At 36.1% G+C, this 20,352-nt stretch overlaps 2 protein-coding genes across 2 annotated transcripts in view; one reads left to right on the plus strand and one right to left on the minus strand.

Moving 5' to 3' along the window:
• LOC150084431 (uncharacterized) overlaps positions 1–2,405 on the minus strand; it is a 58,990-nt gene extending 56,585 nt beyond the window's left edge. The window contains exon 1 of the mRNA XM_090375220.1: positions 2,073–2,405. Coding sequence (XP_090231346.1) covers positions 2,073–2,349 — 277 coding nt within the window. The 5' untranslated portion in view covers positions 2,350–2,405. The remainder of the gene's footprint in view (positions 1–2,072) is intronic.
• Positions 1–20,352, plus strand: part of LOC150084430 (uncharacterized) — a 256,526-nt gene that overhangs the window by 119,494 nt on the left and 116,680 nt on the right. The gene's annotated exons all lie outside the window — the stretch shown is intronic.

Below are 20,352 nucleotides of genomic sequence, written 5' to 3' on the forward strand. Positions count from 1 at the left end.
TTTATGTATACCAACCTGTTGGTAAATGATATCAGTTATCGAACTTAACTAGTGGTAAAAGATTTGATTGAGTTTCACAATGATAAATAAAACATGACAGATACATGTATTTACTTAGATAAGAAATATTACAAAAAAAAAAAAAAAATGAAATCTGGAGAAAGTAAATTAATCAAAAAACTAAAAATATGAATATCGGAAATCCTCAAGAAAGACTACATAGTTGCTGTGTGCATATGGACTCAAAATAAAATATGCTTTTCAAAATAGAATATTAATGATATTAATAATTTTTTTTTTAAAACATAGTTTGCAACCAAAATGGGTTTCCACTTTTTAGGCTTTAATTTCAAAACCTCTAATGCATCACCTGACAGATTTTTTTTTTCCCCCTCTGGTTCACAGTACTGCAATCCAGGGGTGTAAACTTAGCAGGTTATATGCATCTCTTAAACACTTGTACAACTGCGAAGGTAAAGAAAGCCAACATGAGAATGACGAGAAAAGTCAGATAACTTACACGGAAATTAGTTTCCTGATACAGCACTCTAGCACTGCTTGTTCGGTAAACAGACGGTAGGTGTTATTGGTCTGGAGCAAAGTCGAGAACGATATATTGATTGACAGGTAGGCATGGGAAACGATGTGCTGATTGGTTCACGAACACAACATACGATAACATCGGGTTAGTATCATTTTAGTAGCACTCAGAAGCACTAATGGTAACTTGCCCTAATGAACGCTTTCCATAATGGTGAAAAAAGGCAGAGTTACCTCCACTTGAATCCCATGGGAGCTTGAACCCCTCCTGAAGTGGAGGGGGTAACCTAACCTTTTTTCTTTAGAATCACAATCATATTTAGAAATACATTCATAAAAAATTTTATGACTGTATTTCTATTTTCTTGTTCAATAATATGCCCTAATGGTGAAAAAAGGTCAGGTTACCTCCACTTGAATCCCATGGGAGCTTGAACTCCTCTCGAAACGGAGGGGGTAACCTAATCTTTTTCTTTAGAATCATGTGAACTAGTGCATAAATTGTTTATTAACAAAATATTATTTTTTTATTACTGTACTTTTATTTTTAAAGACATTCATGCGGATACACACGTATCATAATGTCAGTCAACACCTCAACAGCTATTCACTATATATATATATATCACTAGCGTAGCTACCCTTTTTTGGGCCCGGAGGCAAAGAACATGTTCGGGTCCTTACTTAATTAATGAAAATTAAAAAACAGGAGACAGCCAAAGATGCCAGGCCCCTAAATGGCCCGGGCCCGGAGGCAATTGCCTTTCCTGACTACATGGTAGCTACGCCACTGATATATATATATATATTTACTATTATTTACTAACGTACCATTTAAGGTCGGGTTACGAAATACGGTATAACGAAAAATAAAGAAACCTTTTCCTTTTTTCGTAACCAAACCTAAATCAACAGTATAGTAAAAACACTCATGAACTCTAAAAATCTGCTTTTAATAAAAAAAAACTTAATGAGGAACATAAAAATGAACAGAAAGAAACTTTCATTAATTTAGTTTTCATCAAAAAATCAACCAATGTTTTATTTTCCTTACAAATTTCTTCTGTCTTTAAAAGATTCATCGCTACTATTACCTGTTTACCGTTCATTACAAAACTATTATGCTCCATTCTTTACTCATAAATACACATTATAATGCCAACCAATGACTACACAGTAGCTTGTCCTCTGTTGCGCCCACCACCAATCATTTCATCGTTTGCCACGCTGTTTACCGAGTGAGCAGCGCTACAGTCCGGTGTCAGGAAACTAATTTTCCGCGTAAATTATCCGACGTTTCTTGTCGTTATCGTGTTGGCTTTCTTTACCTTAGCCGTATAACCTAACCATAATCAATTTGTACGGTTGATAGTGTTGAACTTACATAAAAATAATGGTAAATGTAAACAATAGTATTCTCATCATCTTAGAATTCTACATCACAATATTAGTTTTATTAGATTGTTAACTGTCTAAAAACAATAAGTTTTAAAGGAAAATAAATACAAAGAAAAAGTAAATATAAAACATACCAGGTTGTAGCCAATCACGAATATTCAGATACTTATTGCTAAAGATCCAATGGCAACCATCAAATTTTTGATCAAACTGATATGATGGATGACGATACTCTCTAAAGCACACATCCCACAGTCCTAGCCGTACAAACTGTGAATAGCTTTCAGGATATGATTCCAACCAGTAAGGACTGGCAAAAGAAATAATAAGAAGTAAGTTTGCTAAAAAAATAAGTATGGTTGAGGCTATAAATGTCCCAGATACTTGAGGAAACCGAGATATAGTCTTCATCTTGTGGAAGTATTTTGAATATATAAAAATTTCCTCTGCTATACTTGGAAATAATACATTATCTACAATTTAAAAAAAATAAATAAATAAATCAGTCAATTTATTAATTGCTCTATTTTAAAATATTACAACAGCTTATCCTTAATAACTACATAAAAGTAAAGTAACATTTCATTTAAAATTTTTTGATTTAATTTCACTTTGAATAAGTAGGGTATTAGTGTGGCACTTAGATTATTGATAAATCATTTCAAGCTTGTATAATAACAGAGTAAGCAAGAAGTGTCTTGTTGGCTTTTCCACTGGCTATGGACACAAGGAAGCAGCTGACCAACGCAACTTCTTGGTACAATATGTGGGACAGGTGGTTATAAATGTGTTATAGATACCATTAAATTGTGCAATTTTAATCCCTTTAGCTCTATCAGTATAAAGTTGTGTTTTCTGCAGCAGCAGCTCTATTGCCTAAAGGCCAGAGGTGCAAACAATGCGTACCGAGGTCTCTCAAAATTCATTCGTTATTTATGGAATTTTTTATTCATACCATGGAAACTATTTTAATTGGACCACCCATAGATTTCAGTATCTATATAAGCTGAGACCTGAAAACTGTAAAATTTAGTTTAATTTAGCAGTTAAAGTGTGATACAAAAGAGTGCATACATTGAAGTAAATATAGGTATGTATCTATATCTTTGAAAGTTGTGTGTTGTTTAATAAATTTTGATTTATTAAAATTTATTAAACTACAAAATTTATTAATTACAGGATCATCTCCAATGTATGTGTATATATAAGAAAATGTCTCAAACAATAGAATGTATCAATAAGGGAGGGTTAATACAACAAATAGAGTCCCAAAAAACTTATTGGCATGAGGTAGCAATGACAATATATATTGTGAATGTAAAGGAAATTTTTTAAGTTGTTTGTAATATCTTAGTCAATTTGACATATTTTTAAAAAATCATAAAGAAATGTATGCAAATTGCTGACCTTGTAAAACAAATTACCTTTCCACACAAAACCTATTATGATGAGTTTATATATTTAATAGCAAATATATAATTACTTTAATATGAGTAGTAGTAGGATTTTAGGAGCAGCAGCAACTAGGCCATATTACTCTGTGTATGCTGTCTTTAAATTGTGTGTGTTCTATGGCAGATTTTCTGTTTAGTGGAAGAAAAACCAGAGTTTAGTGGAGAAAAAGGTTGTGCAGGCAGATATGAAGTTCTCTGAGCAGTGCAGACAGGCTGCAAGAGCAGCTCATGGTGTATTGTCAATGATATATAGGAATTTTTCTAGCAAGGATAAGGAGGTGATTATTCCCTTGTATAAGGCAATGGTCAGGCCACACCTAGAGTGCTGTATACAGGTCTGAAGGCCTCATTTCAAGAAGGATGTAGAGCTGCTGGAACAAGTACAGAGAAGGGCAACAAGATTAGTGAATGGAACTAAGGGGTGCTCTTACAAAGAAAGGCTTAAGTTTTGCAAATTACAGTGTCTGGAGACTAGGCACCAGCGAGCTGATCTGATAGAGGTGTATAAAGCCTTGAATGGTTTGAGCATGCTCAATGCTGATGGAATTCTTCCTCTCTTGCTCAGAATAATCAGCTGAGAGGGCATAAATTCAAATTGAGGAAAGACGGATGTAGGATAGATGTGCGGAAATTTGCCTTTAGCCAGCGGTGGTTGGTTGGTGGAACAGGCTTCCATCCCTTGTCGTGGAAGTTGATAGCCTAAATAAGTTTAAGGCTCAGCTGGACAGGTATTTCGAACGAACAGAGGGGTGAAGTGGAAGTGGGTTTTTTTTTGGCTGATGCTGCATAAGCTTGCTTTCTTGCATCAAATGCCTCTACTAATGCTAATGCTAAAAAACCATGCTACCCTTGCCTGAGACAGACTAATTCAGCCACGTTGTGAAAAAGGCCCATAAAACTCCTCACATCATATATGGGACTTGAACTCAGGTCTTTTCCACCCAGTGTGGGGAGGATGGCGATCCTACCAACTGTGCCAGCCATGAGGGCAAACTTTAATATCTGAAGTAAAACAAGCTACATACTTTTCAATGGTTATCAACTCTATGCCTGACATAAGTCACATCATTCAGTTAGTCCTGATGGTAAAATTAAAGAAAGATTCTTAAATTTGTGTATGTATATATACTTATTTTTTTGGATTCCAGGAGATGATGGAATACATTAAAAAACACTGTTTACCGAGAAATTCATTTACATTTAAAACAAAGGGTGATACACGATGGTCAGCCTAAGCAGATGCTGTATTCCACTGAAATTTAAAATAGTCCTGTCTGCAAACAGATATTAAGTCTGATATACCTTCATTAGTATCATTGTTAAATAATGAAAACAACGATGTGCCCAGCAGTGAATCCTGGGGAACTCCACTAATAACATTAGTCCACAAAGAGCAGTACCAATTGATAACCACTCTCTGTCTTCTTCCACTTAACCATCCCTTTATCCATAGCAGTAACTTGCCCTTAATGCCACATTACTCCAGTTTGTGCAGTCTTTTATGTGCAACAGTATCAAAAGCCTTCCTGAAATCCAAGTATATGATATCAGAATTCTTTTTTGCATCCAGTTTCTTTATTACTGCATCATAATATCCAGTTAGATTGGTCAGACAGCATCATCCTTTAACAAATACGTGCAGTATAAGTGCTTTCTTGTCTAGATGGTCCTTCCTTACTTCTTTAACCAGTGATTCCATTACTTTCCCTGGGACGGAAGTTAAGCTTACAGGTCTGTAATTATTCATCACTTTTTGATCTCCCCTTCCTTTGTGAATTAGGGTTACATTCATACATATCTAGTCCATAGAAACCTTCCTGAATCCAAAGATTCTCTCATGATTATGACCTAAGTGTTTTCTTACTTCCTTTGTTGCTTCCCTTAATACAACTGGATTGAGCCTACATACCACAGGTGCCTTTTTTATGTTTAGCTTCAACAGTTTCTCTTCCACTTGTCTCTCAGTTATCACAAATTCTAGCTCCGTGTTAAGAGTTTAATAAACTTCTGGCATCCCTCTCCCTAAAACATTCCTCTTGTGTGAATGTACATTCAGGAATACCTATTCAGTTTTTCAGCTACCTGAGCAGTATTATCAACAGTTAAACCATTGATATCATGTGGACCAATGTGATTTAATCCCTTCCTTCTACTGTTAATATAAGTAAAAAAAGTCTTTACTGCTTTTCTTTGCTAGAGACCTCTCGTAATCTACCTTAGAATGCTTAACCTCTTTTTTGATATGATTACAGACTAGTTTAAATCTACCATAGGCTTCTGTATCACTTGATAATTTATATGCACCCGTGTGCATTTTTCTTTTCTGCCAGATGTCTCATCAGTTCATCTGACATCCATTTAGGTCTAAGTCTAGAACAGTATTTCTCAGTTGGTATGAATAGCCTAGTAGCTTCTATGATTACTTCCCTGATTAGACCGGGATTCGAGCCCGTCACCACCAAATACGGAGGATGTGGAAAGGTCGGGGAATGACCACCGCATATCCCGGAGCAATATGGCCTTAGTTGCTAATGCTCCTAAAAAAATACCAAATAACTTCCCATTCAGAATTTGCTCTTCGTATCACAATCAGTTGGTTCCACGACATAGAAATTAAAAACTGTCTTAGACCACTGTAATCACCCTTACAAAACCAATAGCCCCTCCCTCCCTCCCTTTACCCCTAACAGTAGTTCTGTCTTTAAGTAAATCCAGCATCAGTACACTATGATCACTGCCACTTGTGGCAGTGATCATAGTGTACTGATGCTGGATTTATTTAAAGTGGGTCTTTGCCTTCAGATTTTTAATGTATGAAGAATTACTGCTGATACAAGAGTGTTGCTTCCTCTTGTTGCCTCTCTAACATGTTGCTGTAGAAAACAGTCATTCATCAAATCCACAAAGTCCTGCGAGACTAACACACAAGTTCCAGTCAATATGTGGAAAGGTAAAATCCCCCATTATAAGATATTCTAATTTACTGGCTCACTCTATTTCTCTGTATAGTTTTTGTTATACTGATTACAGTCTTATAACACACTACTACTCATTTTCATTTTCCCAGTGCTTATGTACACCAAGGTGACATTGCTCTGACCACCCCATATCCACTGCCTTATATTTAATATGCTCCTTAACTAAGAGCATAATCCCTCCTCTCTCTCTCTCTCTCCTGTCCTTTCTGTATACATTGTACTCCCCAAATTCAAATTCTGCATTCCTTATGCCTGAGTGACACAGTGTCTCCAGTATACCTACAATATCTGCATTTGATGGTTCATCGGTACTTCAAATTAATCAAATTTACTAGGCTTCTAGCATTCGTGTATGCAAGTATGCATTCACCTATTCTTACTCTTAGTTATCCTAACACAGCCGACATATGTATTTGCTCCTTAATGACCCACAGCAGGTTTTAAATCCCTTACATTGCTTTCCAGGCTGCTGCATGTCCCAATAGAAGAATCATTTTAATCTCTACCTGCAGCTGTAGTTGATCTGTTTTTTTTTTTTTTTTTTTAGGAAAAACCCCAAATACGAAAGGTATCAAAACCTATAGTACCTAGTACCGTGCATGGGTTGAAGGAGAAGTATTGGGGGGGGGATGCCGGAAACTTTGCTCTAGAGACTAAACATGGGTTTCACCACTTCAAACCTCCAATAAGCAAAGTGGTGGTATTTCACCGGTTGATGAAAGTCATCTACCACCTACAAATTTTAGCCCAGTTGTTTTCAACTGGGGTGCCACGGCACACTAGGGTACTGGAACAACATTCTTGGGATGCCGTGTAATTTCGGTTTAAGTTATTATTATTTTTTATTTTTTCGAAAGTTATACATTTATTTCATTATAAAAAGGTGTACGGTATCCATTGTACCGTATCTTTTTAATTTTGCAATGATCTATAATTGATCTTTATTTAGTACCTCTGTATAAAGAATAAAATTATTATATAGGTATATATTAAAAGGTCGAAAACCACTGTGTTAGGTATTTCTTTTGGCCTAGGGGTGCTGTGAAAAAATTACTGGGACACTAAGGGCGCCATGAACCAAGAAGGTTTGGGAACCTCTGTGTTAGCCTATGCATCCCCCTAAACTAGAATTTTTCTAGCCCACCTAATACTGCCTCGATAGCATCAAGAAATATTCTTGCACCCCTTCTTTTTAAGTATATCCCATCCCTGTAAAAGAAGTCTGCTGTTAACAGGAGACGTCTTTTACAGTGTGGTCTGTGCTTGTTAACAGGAGAGACTACTTCTACAGGGATGGGATACATTTAAATAGAAAGGGTGCAACAATATTTGCTGATGCTATCGAGGCAGTGTTAGGTGGGTCGGAAAACTGCTAGCTTGGGGAGATTCACAGACTAAAAGGTTAAAAGTAGTCGCAGGCAGAGGTGAAAGTGATTCTTGCACAACTTCTATTAGAATAAGTAGCAACCTAGAGCGAGAGGTGCTGGGGGGTTTCAGGGACTGATGGCAGTCATCGTGAAACAGGTGGGTATATGGGATGTGTTAGGGTAACTAATAATAAGGATAGGTACATGTATACCAATGCTAGAAGTACAGTAATACCCCGATTTACGCGAACTCGGAGTTACGCGGTTCTTGATTTTTTCGTTTGGCAACGCTGCCGCCCACTATCTTCAAGGTCGTTTTTCATATGTTATCGATATACGGTGCGACGGCGGAGAATGAGAGCGAAAGATGAACAAAATTCAACTTTGCTGCTTTTATGTTTTTTATATCAGTGAAGGGAAAACACATTTCACCATAATAACGTAAAAACCAACACAATTCCAGCTATCGGTATAATCGCAAATGCAATTAGATCGAGTTTACTACCAGTTTATAACAGATTTCACTAGCAGAAACGCAACTGGACTTTTATTGTTTTATGGTAGTAACCCCTAGAAATGTGAGGTGTTAATAGTGTATCTCTGCCTTTATGGTGTTGTTTATTCAGTTGCTACATGCGCGCAGCTTTATTTATGCGTATCAAGCGTGCCTCGTCGTTTTGCAATTGTGCTTTATTCCCTAAAAATGAGTAAAATACTTAATTAAAAGGTGTGAAAAGGAAGCATCCTGGTGAAGACACTGCAGATTCAGAGAGAAAAAGAAAAGCAATTATCGATAAACAGAGGCGGACTGGATCAAAAATTCTTACCCGGGAAAATTTATAGTGGCCTCATACTATGGTTTATGGCCAAAATCACACTGGCCCACCGGGGTTTCCCCGGTAAGGCTTATGGCCAGTCCGCCTCTGTCGATAGAGAAAAAATATGAAATTGTGAAACGCTTTGAGCGAAATGAAAGGCCATGTGATATTGCACGTGCTACAAGCCTAAATGAAGCAACGGCGAAAAGCACATGACAATTGCAAACTTGACAAGTTGAAAATTTGAAAAGGGCTCAATTGTAAAGGGCTTAAAAATTTTAGAAAACAGACTCCAACGTAGAACGCGTTATAGCTACAAATCAAGGAATAAAAAAAAATTATTAGCTTGCTACGAAGAAATTATGCGTGAAAAAAAGAACGCGCTGTGTCGTCAGACGAATTTGTTAGATTTTATGAAGCCATCGAAATAACTTTTTAACGTAAGTAATTTGTTTTTTTAATACATATTTTGTATTAATATGTATAAAGAACTGAAATTTTATTAATATTTTTCTTCTAAACTAGTGTTTATGTTAGTCCTTGGTCCCAATTAAGCAAAATTTATATGTATTTATATGCAAAGTTGTACCCCGACTTACGCGAATTCGAATTACGCGATTTTCGTCGGACCCACCTATCGCGTAACTTCGGGGTATTACTGTATAGTAAATAATTTGATGAATTTGAAGTATTGGTCAAGACATCAAAGGCGGATATTGTTGGGATAGCAGAGACGTGGTGTCACACATATATAAGGAATGCAGAACTGGAATTTGGGGAGTACAATGTGTACAAAAAAGATAGACAGGATAGGAAGAGAGGACGTGTTATGCTGTTAATTAAGAAAAACATAAAATCAAAAGAAGTGCATCCAGTTGATATAGATGAACAGTGCACTGTTGAGTCAGTTTGGTGTGACATAAGCACTGTGAAAGCAAAAATAACAGTAGGAGTGTGTTATAGGCCTAATGACTCGAATGAGTACAATAAACAATTGTACAGTGAAATAGAGTGGGCTAGTAAATCGGTATGTCTTATAATGGGGTATTTTAACTTCCCAGATATTGACTGGAACTTGTGGGATGGTCACTCACACACTAGTAAGACTTTTGTGGATTTATTGAATGACTGTTTTCTGCAGCAGCATGTTCGAGAGGCAACCAGAGAGAGTAATACTCTTGCTCTGGTTATCAACAGTGATCATTCATGTATTAAGAATTTGCAGATAAAGGAACCACTAGGTGGCAATGATCACAGTGTACTGGTGCAGGATTTACTTAAAGATATAATTACCATCAGGGGTAAAGGAAAGAGTTTTTGCTTCTGTAAAGGTGAGTACAGTGGTCTCAGACAGTTTTTAAATTCTGTACAGTGGGATCAATTGACGATGTTACCAATAGTAAATTTTAAGTGGGAAGCATTCAAGGAATTAATCGTGGATGCTACTAAAAGTTTCATACCTATTAAGAAATATTGTTCAAGGTTTAGGCCTAAATGGTTATCAAATGAATTAATGAGACTCGTGGCAGAGAAGAAAAATGCATGGGATGCATATAAATTATCGAGCGACTCAGAAGCCTATGGCAGATATAAGCTAGTCTGTAATCAGGTCACAAAGGAGGTTAGGCAGGCGAAGACAGATTACGAGAAATCTTTGGCAAAAGATGCTAAGGAAAACAGCAAGGATTTCATTACTTATATAAACTCTAAAAGGAATGGGATGAATCTGATTGGTCCACTTGATATCAATGGTTCGACTGTTGATGATCCTGCTCAGATAGCAAACAAACTGAATGAGTATTTTGAATCTACATTCACACATGAGGAGTTATTAAGGTTTGAAAATGGCAGAAGGTTATCAAATTGTAGCAGGGTGCTTAATGATTTTGTAATAAGTGAGAGCAAAGCGGAGGAGAAATTGTTGAAGTTAAACATAAGAAAGGCACCTGCGGTGGATGGGATCTATCCAGTTATATTAAAGGAGGCGGCAAAGCAACTAAGCAAACCCTTAGCTATAATTATGAGAGCATCCTTGGACTCATGGGAGGTCCCCACAGACTGGAGATGTGAAAATGTATCCCCAATTCACAAAGGGGGATCAAAGGGTGACACGAGTAATTACAGACCAGTTAGTTTAACTTCTGTTCCAGGTAAAATAATGGAGTCACTGGTTAAAGATGCATTGCAGGATCATCTAGACAAGACTGCAGCAATAATTCAGACACAGCATGGGTTTGTTAAGGGAAAGTCTTCTCTGACAAATTTGATAGGATATTATGACGTGGTTACAAAGGAACTGGATGCGAAAAATAATTTTGATATCATATATTTGGATTTCAGGAAAGCTTTTGACACTGTTGCGCATGGAAGACTATTGTACAAATTGGAGCAGAATGGTATTAAGGGTAAGTTGCTACAATGGATAAAAGGATGGTTAAGTGCAAGAAGACAGAGGGTGGTAATCAATGGGTGCTGCTCTAATGTTATTGACTAATGTTATTAGTGGAGTCCCACTGGGTTCGGTCCACTGTTGTTTTGTATATTTATCAATGATATTGATGAAGGTATATCAGGCTTAATGTCGAAGTTTGCAGATGATACAAAGGTTGGCAGGGTTGTTAGACAGTAATGGCAGTGTGCTACTGCAACAGGATCTAGATAATTTGGGCAGATGGGCTAAGAAGTGGCAACTGAAGTTTAACCTTGACAAATGCAAAGTACTGCATATGGGTAGAAGTAACCCCAGAGAAACGTACCAACTGTGTGGTACTACACTTAAGGTGGTAGAAAATGAAAAAGACCTGGGAGTAATTGTGCAGGCAGATATGAAGTTTTCTGAGCAATGCAGACAGGCTGCCAGGGCAGGTCATGGGGTTTTGTCAATGATATATAGGAATTTTGCTAGTAGGGAAAAGGAGGTGATTGTCCCTCTGTATAAGGCAATGGTCAGGCCACACCTTGAGTACTGCGTGCAGGTCTAGAGGCCTCATTTTAGGAAGGATGTAGATTTGCTTGAGCGTGTACAGAGAAGGGCAACAAGATTGGTGAGGGGAATGAAGGGATCCTCTTACCAAGAGGCTTAAGTTCTGCAAATTGCAGTGGCTGGAGACTAGGCACCTGCGCGGTGATCTGATTGAGGTGTATAAGGCCTTGAATGAGTTGAGCACGCTGAATTCTGATAGGATCCTTCGACTTGTTGAGATTACGAACCTAAAGGGACATAAATTCAAGTTAAGAAAAGACAAATGTAGTATAGATGTGCAGAAATTTGCCTTTAGCCAGCGGGTGGTTAATTGCTGGAACAAACTTCCATCTGTTGTTGTGGAAGTTGATAGGTTAAATAAATTTAGGGAGGAACTGGAAAGCCATTTGGAGGGAATGGTGTGTTTTTTTTTTTTTTGGCTGATGCTGCATAAGCTCATACACTTGCTTTCTTGCATCACATGCCACTACTACTATTACTACTATAAGCACAGACCACACTGAGAAATCCTTCCTCATGAACCTTGAAAGTCTCTCCAGGGCTAAACTGATTGACATGTACTCCCTTCAATCATATCTGGGCATAATTGCAGACACTTTCAAATTTAATCCTAACTTGCAACTTTTGTCCAACTTCGCTCTGTACTTGTTAAGTAAGTTCTTCAAACTCTTACTCTTATTATCATTAATGCTAATATGTAACTTCACTATTGTGCCCCTAAAAGATGATATCTGCTATAAAACATTATCCACTTTTGCCCCTGGCTGACATACCCTGGTCCTATTCCACTTATACTTTTTGCATGATATATTTCACATTTCCCCTGAAAACAGAGTCACCAACAATACCTCCTGTGGGACTAGAAAATTCTGCCGTGGGGAGTGCCACTATGTTGCCCGATGCACAAGTGTAAGCTCTGGCTAATAGATACCCAAATGCAATAATATATATTACACAATCTAGAACTAGGGTGAGGTTGCCATAAAAGTTTACCTACTCAATCTATTCAGAGCCTTAAACCTCATTCAGTTGAAAATTGAAATAAATCCTGAAATACCTTAGTGGGGATTAGTGGTGAGAACAACGCATTTTTCTTTTTTCCCAAAACATGCACTTGCTGATATATCACACATATAAAATCAACTGAACAGTGTTTTTGAAATTTCATTCTGCTGTTTGCATCAATAATAAAGGCATTATTAATATAGGCATCTATAATAAAGGCGTAGTTCCTAATAGACATGTTTATATATTTAAATGAAGAGGCTGAACAATATAAAAATGAAAGAAAGAAAGTTTTTATTATTGTTAATTTTCTTTTTTGTTTCTGATATTTACTGAACTCTTTCACAAGAGTTCAGTAAATATCATAACCTTTATTGTGGAGTTTCGAGGATATTGCATTTGGCGGCAAGTTTATAAGGCACTATATATATATATATATATATATATATATATATATATATATATTATTTTTTTTACATAAATTTAAAAAAGTGAACAGAGGCAAATAATCTTAGAGTAAAAACCACGCGGTTTTCTCTATTTTTAGGCATCCTATTTAATCAGCTACATAAATTAGAAAAAAATACAACGAAAACGCCGTTAATATTCCATAAATAAAGTCAGTGTATGCAAAGGTAAAACGCATTTTTTTATCATCGCTATATGCATTGACAAACGAAAAACGGTTATAAAAAATCACCTGAAACGGCTTTTACTGTAGATATGCGATATTTTATTCACTAATTAATAAAACCGTTTTTTATTAATTATTTTTGAACTTGTATTATTTTATATGATTAATTATAATATTTAATTAATTATTAAGAGCTAATTAATATATAAATTATTATAATTAATAAACGTGAATATTCAGAGGTGTTATACAAAATGCTCGTATGCATGGAGATAGACTTACTTTAGCTCAAGCTACAGATAGAAAACCAAACAAATTATGCTTTGTATTGTAAAACTGTTCAATGAATACGAAGAGAGTAGAATCGTGAAAGACATTGATTGGGAATCTGTAGGAAACAAGGTGAAAATAAAAACTTCGTATCAGCAGGTGTCTGAAACAGGTCAGTAAATAGCTGGCAGGTGGCGCATATCCAGTGAAGACCTAGAGGTATACAGTCGCCAATATGACGTCACAGGCTTGTCACCATATACCCACTACAGTGGGATTACGTAATCTCAATATCGTAGGTCATAATATGGTACTATATTTCAGTTTTCCTTAGAATACAATGTGCGAGACGAGTTTGTCTCTTCAGTCTCCTTCGCGAAGAAAAAAATGCTTACATGTTTCGCATGGATGCACAAGTAAAAGAAGAAAACACGAGACAGATCCTCTTACGTAATATTAATTTCCACATTTGCTTATTATAATAGCGCTTGCAGGCACATTCATATGTTATTATTATCTATATGATGCAAGGAAGCCTGATGCTTATGCTACACCAGCCAAAAAAAAATTCTGAATTACCCTGAGAGAGAGAGAGAGAGAAAAAAAAAAAAAAAAAAAAGTCAGAAGTAGAAAGGAATCACCAAGAAAGAGAAGAATGATATCCAGCTCAGGATCCTGGGTGTGCCAAGCCCATGCTCACCAGATGTTGAGCCCCTGGGGTTATATATATATATATATGATCAAATTAATCCAAAAATTTAATAGAGAAATAACAGTTACTGAAATATATATTAAAATAAATAAGAAAAATAATAGCTAACATATTTTAATTTAGCTTATATATATATATATATATATATATATATATATTATTCTTTAGTAATATGATAATTTATGTTGTATTTAACTTTTAATATACTTTTATAGTGGTTTTCCTTAAATTATTTCTAGATTTTTCTGTTGTCCCAGTAGCTGTTTTAGCAATGCCCGGGTACGAACAGAGTACATATTATTATTTTATCTTTCTATTGTGGTTTATTGTGTTTATTTTCTTAATTACGGGTGTTTTCTACTCATAGGTATTATTAATACCTATGAGTAGAAAACACCCGTAATTAAGAAAATAAACACAATAAACCACAATAGAAAAATAAAATAATAATTATATATATATATATATATTCAATAAAAATATTTGTCAAGACATTCTAAATTTCATCAAAACCGGAAGAATAGAAATTCGACAATTAATATTTCTTTTTTCCATACAGATTGTATGAAAAAAAGAAACTCATAGATTAAATGTAGTTTTAATGCATTGTTAGCTTTAAACATACCATGCACTTTGAATGTATTGTTATATAGAAAGAGAGAGAAAAAATAAATAAAGTGTATTGGAGAAGAGCAATAAATACAGTATTACTCAAAATAAAAAAATTTTGTTATGATTACACATGGTCAGGGGAGTTCATAAGATAAAGAGAATACAAGAAACAGCACCATATTTTGCAGTCATGGGCATGAACCCTGGCCATTTAAATAATTTCAGCTGTATAACGTGGTTTAAATTATTTTTAATTTCTGAAATTATTTAATATCTATTCTGTTGAAATTATTTGATTTCAACTGCATATTATACTGAAATTAAACTGAATGGCTAAGTTTAGAGAAGATAAAACTATATAGAGTTTTACTAAGTAGTTTATATAAAGTTATAATTTTGGTAATTAATTCATAAGGAGATAACTAATTTGCTTTTTACTTCTATTAATCACAGGAAAAAAATTCAATTTAAAAAAAATCGAACGTGCCTGAAATGTAATGCACTGCATACATTAACTAACTTGGTATAGTTATAAAAAAGCATCAATTGCTGGTTAGAAGGTTACTCAACAGGTACGATTTATCTCAATTTATTTAAAATCTTGATTAAAACCATTCAAGGGTGACCCCAGACAGGTGTGAAGGGGATATAGCCTACACTTATCAAAGTAATGCAGATCCTTTTTACTACTACATAATGATTAAAACTTAATGATGTTCTGGAACAATGCTTCAGCCCCCCCTAACTATTTTAACCCCTTCCTTGTATTGACAGTAGCTCACCCAGAATTCTTTGAAGAAGGCTCAAGATGTGTGTGTGTGTGTGTGAAGCATCAAAGAAATTAAGTCTGTGAGGCATTAGTATATTGTGTCTGAATTACAGGTATTCTGTAGTCAAATTAATTGTGGTCAATTTGCCTGTTTGCTGCACAAAAAATCATTGCTTGCAGAATATAAAACTATGCACGCCTTACCTGAGACAACCACGTGAAAAAAAGCCGATAAAAATTCCTCACATCATTGCTGAGATTTGAAAGCAGGCCTTTTCCACTAGGTATGCAAGGGAACAGTAAGGATATCCATTGTGTCACCTGCGAAGACATGAGAATTAGTTGTTGCTTTGACCTAGAGATATTTACTTGTTTTTTATTTGTTTGTTTGTTTCATTTTATCAGTGCTCTTTGGGAGAAGCCCAGCAGTACTGCCCTGGGTGTGCCCTACAATTTGGCAAAACCATCTGACTGCTTAGAAGATTAAAAAATGTTCCAAGGTTACTATGTTGCTCACTTTCTATTGTATCTATAATCAGAACTCAGAATGGACCAGTATGCCATTTCTCTTCACCATATGCATCATTACTGTCACTCATGTTTCCTTCCCATTTATCCATCTATAAGTTATTCCACTTCCTAAAACATTAAAGCCGTAAGGTTCCAAAAAATTTTAACCCTATTTATATTTCTTCATCTATACTGAAAATTGGCAAATTGTCTTCTTTCTACTGTATCATAGCAGATGTTTCCCAATCACATACCTCCTACTCATTATCAAATTCCAGGTTCTACCTTCAGCAGCCTCTTCTGTTAACAATTTTCACATCTTACAAGTGTTAAAAAATAAACCTCAAATTGATCTTGACGGCAGGAACTTCAGAAGGTAGTAGTAGTGGCATGTGATGCAAGAAAGCAAATGTATGAGCTTATGCAGCATCAGCCAAAAAAAAAAAAAAAAATCACAACATTCCCTCCAAATGCCTGTCCAGTTCCTCCTTAAATTTATTCAACCTATCAACTTCCACAACGACAGATGGAAGTTTGTTCCACCAATTAACCACCCGCTGGCTAAAGGCAAATTTCCGCACATCTATTCTACATCTGTCTTTTCTTAATTTGAATTTATGCCCCCTTAGGTTCGTAATCTGAACAAGTGGAAGGATCCCATCAGAATTCAGCGTGCTCAACCCATTCAAGGTGACACACTTTGAGTCATACTATTTTCCATTATCATCCACCTGTTTTTACAGATGCAGCTTAATGTTTCTGCATGATGCTATATTTTATTTATTGCATTAATATTAGGATGCTTCCAGATTTGCATTACGATATTTCTGCATCTGCAAAAATATCCTAATGCAGACAGTGTAAATATTGTTAGCATTATGACAGTGGCAGATGATACTGATCAGGGCTCTTTGGTGTCAAAAATTATTTCCAATTCATGGATGTTCAGACCGAGGCAGTCTGAACATCCATGCAAAAGAATTGAGGAAGGAATTCTCTGCATATTTCACATTGTTCAATTGTCCTGGTGAAGATATTAGTAATTTCGTGGCTTGTAAACCACGTTGAGCCAGTAGTGCAATGGATAAAGAATGTCGTGTGTATTATTTATACGCAATGAGATCTTAGTGGAAGCATTCTCTAAAGGTCATTGTAGCCAAGTGGAAAAACATGAGTGTTTATTTACTATGCATTACTACATGTATATAAAAAAGAACAGGAAAAGAAGTGAAACTCCAAAGACCAGTGAATTGGTATGTATGTTCCTTTGCAGGTACTGTACTGTATAGACTTTCAGAAATGAAAAGCTAAAATGAATGGAAGAATTTTTTGTTCTTCCAAAAAAAATTTTTCCTCCATTATTTTTCATTTCTTGAAAGCCTAAGCCAGTGGTTTTCAACCAGGGTGCCATGTAATTTGGGTTTAAGTTACTTAAACTTATTTTTTTTAAAAAAATTATGTTTATTTCATTATAAAAAGGTGTACAGTATCTTTTTAATTTTGTGGTAATCTGTAATTGATGTTTACTTAGTACTTCTATATATTTTTTAATATTTTATATATATATATATATATATATATAAAGAAACATACCATTTCACTGGTTTTTTGGAATTTTCCTTCTTTCCTGTTATTCTTTTCTATATGGGCAAACTTTACAATTTAAAAAAATTTTCACCTACATTTCCTGCCTGGTCAGTGGTGTGACAAGAATATTTATTGTATTTATCCCAATCTCTAATAATAAGGTCGTTATATCTACAGTATACGGGTAGCCTATGTAAGAAATATAATAATTGCCAGATTTATCATGAAGCTTCAGATTGGCTTGTGGGCTAAGATAACAAAGCTAACACGAGAACTACAGGAAACTTCGGGGACACTTACCGGGCAAACTCATTTCCCGCTACCGCAGTTTCTCCCTGCATTCTCAGTAAACAGATGGTGTGTGTTATCGGTAGTGGCAGAAGAAGTCGATAACAATGTATTGATTAGATTTTTTCTCATTATTAAAAGAAGACTATTGGAGTTCATGAGTGTAATGCCCTTGCAGCTGAAATTTACTTATGGTTACACCCTACAGACATCCTCAGTCTTAGGATGTTTTTCCCCCCTCCTGCTGTTTTAAATTGGAAAATGACTTCTACAGACAGCGCGTGTTATCAGTAGTGGCAGTAGAAGTTTGTTTCCTATCGGGAAAAAACAGTGGGAAGGGGGGGATAAACACCCTAAGACCAAGGCAGTCTGGGGGGTGTACCCATAAGTAAATTTCAGCCCATTCATGAACTCCAATAATCTGCTTTTAATAATGAGAAAAAACTAATCAGTACATTGTTATCAACTTCTACTGCCACTACAAATAACATGCACCATCTGTTTACTGAGAATGTAGGGAGAAACTGTAGTAGCGGGAAACAAGTTGGCCTGGTAAGTTAAGCAAAGTTTCCCGTGGTTCTCATGTTGGCTTTTTTTACCTTAGCCAGCTTATGAAATCTTTCTAAAAGAGCGAAATATAAAATTTTATGAAAGCCATTAGTAGTCGAGTTGCTACATACAGATGTGGTGAAGGCAGTGGGTGCTTTATGCGTATATCCCTGCCATTAATATCTGGACACTCCTCCCTTGATAGTTGGTCATATCCTACCCAAGCACCATGAATCAGTCAATTAAGTCAGCTTGTAGGCCTTCAAGGAGACAGTATACAATTTTGAAAATGATCAACAGAGTTAACAGACATTCAGTGTGGGATGACAAGAGGGTACAGCATAAGCATTTGATCTGTATATGACATTTCAACAGCACTGAAAATCTCTAGATCAATAATTGCCAATGTGAACGGAAAATGGAAGAGGAGTGGTGCTGAAACTGTCATGAAACGATCCAGAAAATCTCCAAACCTGATGGATGACAGGAGCATCCCTACAAAGAACTGTCCACTTGGAACAATGGTTGACATTGTTGCATCACACATACCCTCAGTGAGACGACTGGAACACATCAGCACCAGTACAGTGTGGAGGCCACTGCATGATATTGGTTACCAAAGTCATGCAGCTGTCCACAAGCCACTAAACGTATTGAAAAGTGACACAAGAAATATTGAACCACTCATTCAATGACTGGCCTCAACTCCTCGAATGATGTAGGCAACGCACCTTTCCAGTTTGTCCCACAGATTTGGATTGAGCTTAAGTGGTCACAAGTAGCACTGTATTCATAATGACTGCACTCTTGCACTGGGTGGTAAAAGGCACAGATTCAAAGCCCATCAATAAAATGAGAAATTTTACCCACTCTTTTTAATATTATAGCCTCAGGTGAGGGTTTTGTGGTTTTTTTTTTTTTTTTTTATCTCCTGGAAATCCGTGGTTTTCTTCCAGCATGCCAGCTAAAGAATACACACAATTAGATGCAATATATTGATACCTCTTAGCCTTAACAACCTGATATGCTGCTTGGGGCACTTACTTGAGACCCTTTTTAACTGCTCTTTCACACATTAAGTGCAGTGCAGGGATGCATTGTCCCCTTGAAAGTATCTCTGGCCAAAGGGGTAAACCGGCAACATTGCTAGAATACCTGATCTTCAGATATCTACTGAAATTTCTGGTGCCCTCCAGAGGGATAAAGGGACCAAGAGTGGACCACAAAAACATGCCCTATCCCTGTTACATCTCCAACAATATATAAGGGTGATACACAACAGGATAGTTTCAGTGGCTCATATGGTTTCCTCCTCGTTCATTACTGAAAAGCATAAATTGCATGTCCGAGATACTGTCCATTCGCCATCATAAGTTAGCTATTTTAGGTAGAAGTCAGGTCACACAGCTTTCAGCACTTTCCTGCACACATCACGTATAAATGTGGAGCTGCTGGAATGAGTACAGAGAAGAGCAACAAGATTAGTGAGTGGAACAAAAGATTGCTGTTACCAAGAAAGGCTTAAGTTCTGCAAATTGCAGAGTCTGGAGACTAGGCACCTGCAAGGTGATCTGATTGAGGTGTATAAGGCCTTGAATGGTTTGAGCAAGCTCAAGGCTGATGGGATTCTTCCTTTTGCTCAGATTCTGCACCTGAGAGGGCATAAATTCAAATTGAGGAAAGAGTTCCAGAATAGATGTGCAGAAATTTGCCTTTAGCCAGCAGGTGGTTGATTGCTGGAACAAACTTCAATCTTTCATTGTGGAAATTGACAGCTTAAATAAATTCAACTAGACAAACTTTTGGAGTGAATGGATGGGTGAAACGGGAAGGAGTTTTTTTTTTTTTTGTTTGGCTGATGCTATATAAGCTTGCTTT

Source organism: Mastigoproctus giganteus, chromosome 6 (genome assembly GCF_048544385.1).
Source record: "Mastigoproctus giganteus isolate SK-2022 chromosome 6, ASM4854438v1, whole genome shotgun sequence".
NCBI classification, from domain to species: domain Eukaryota; kingdom Metazoa; phylum Arthropoda; class Arachnida; order Uropygi; family Thelyphonidae; genus Mastigoproctus; species Mastigoproctus giganteus.